The following is a 1481-nucleotide window of genomic DNA, read 5'->3' as shown; positions in this document are numbered from 1 at the left end:
TTGCTCCGTCGCAGTTAGCTCTCTCTCTCTCTCTCTCTCTCTCTCTCTCTCTATTTTTGTATATTCTAGCCTGAGTTTTGCAGTGTTCATTCTTGATGCGGGTTTTTACTTTTTTTCCCTCTAATTTCCATGAGTAATTGTTTTTGTTTTAGAAATTTTCAATTGCTTGATCTTTGCAAGGAAGAATGTGAAAATTGAGCTTTGGTGTTGCTCTTGTTGTATAAATTTTAGAGTTTAAAATTCTGATTCACAAATTGGAAGTGTTAAAATTGAATATCAGTGTGTACCAAGCACAAGAATCTTTCATTCCCAGACATATTCTATTCATGGGAATAGAATTTCTGGAATTGAAAATTCAATATGCCTACTAAAGGAATAGTAACCGTTATTTATGAATGATCTTAGGAAAGGAATCTTTTCCTAACAACAATGATTTAAAGATGAGCCAGATCATATAGTAACAAGCAGTTCCATTTTTGTAATTAATATTTCCAATTTGTTCATTCCCTTTGAAGCACTGTTTCATTTGTTCTTGTAGTTGAGTGTTTCATGGCCTCCAAAACAGAAAGTGGGAACTCAGGTGGTACTGATCAATCAGCGTAAGCAAAATTTCCTCTTTGTTTTCATTTCTTTGTATGTGAGCTTTAAGGGGTTTTTCTTAATAGATGTGCCAAGGGATTGGGTGACATTGCTTCATTAAAGTATTCTATATTTGTTCTCTGTTTTGTGTTGTGCTTTTATGATAAGGCGTTCTTCTCTTCATCTTCCATGAAATTTCTCTTTTATTTATTTATTTATTTATTTTGCATAAAAGGGGGCAATTATGGGTTGGGTGGGATGGCTAATGGTCGTTGCATTTTATTCAGGCCAAAGAGTACATACAAAGATCCAGATGATGGACGGCAACGATTTTTGCTTGAGTTGGAATTTGTTCAATGCCTTGCTAACCCCACCTATATTCACTGTATGATTTTCGTTTGACTTTTTATGATTTGAGAGTATGAACTACTTTGATAATCTGTTAGATTTCATGTATTTCAAACGGTTTGATTGGAAACTAGGAATAAATTCTGGAAAAAGGATATTGCAAGTAATTGGCATGCTTTATCATCTTTTAAGCGGGTTTCTTGATAATATCTGTCTTGGCATAAACTTTAGGACATTGGCTTTTATAATGGGGGATTTCTTTGACAAATTTGGGATTGGGTAGCTTGCACAACAGATGTTTTTAGTAATTTCTTTCTTTTGTAGTAATGATATTGCTGTTTCTAAATAAATAAATAAAGCATGCTTGGGATTTGCTTGTTTGTGTTAGCCACCTATATAATGTTGTTTAGTCTTATTCTTATAACTACTATTTTTAACAGATTTGGCTCAAAATCGGTATTTTGAGGATGAAGCTTTCATTGGATACTTAAAGTATCTTCAATATTGGCAGCGCCCTGAGTATATTAAATTTATTATGTAAGTATTATTTTCAA

General features: G+C 33.0%; 1 protein-coding gene across 1 annotated transcript in view; it reads left to right on the top strand.

Moving 5' to 3' along the window:
* LOC107472026 (mediator of RNA polymerase II transcription subunit 31) overlaps positions 1-1481 on the top strand; it is a gene marked incomplete in the record, with an annotated part of 2799 nt that overhangs the window by 157 nt on the left and 1161 nt on the right. Inside the window, 3 exon segments of the mRNA XM_016091600.3 lie at positions 539-599; positions 867-964; positions 1368-1464. Coding sequence (XP_015947086.1) covers positions 550-599; positions 867-964; positions 1368-1464 — 245 coding nt within the window.

This window comes from Arachis duranensis, chromosome 10, assembly GCF_000817695.3.
Source record: "Arachis duranensis cultivar V14167 chromosome 10, aradu.V14167.gnm2.J7QH, whole genome shotgun sequence".
Taxonomy (NCBI): domain Eukaryota; kingdom Viridiplantae; phylum Streptophyta; class Magnoliopsida; order Fabales; family Fabaceae; genus Arachis; species Arachis duranensis.
The sequence above is the reverse complement of the archived record's forward strand: the minus strand, read 5'-3'. Positions and strand labels throughout refer to the sequence as shown.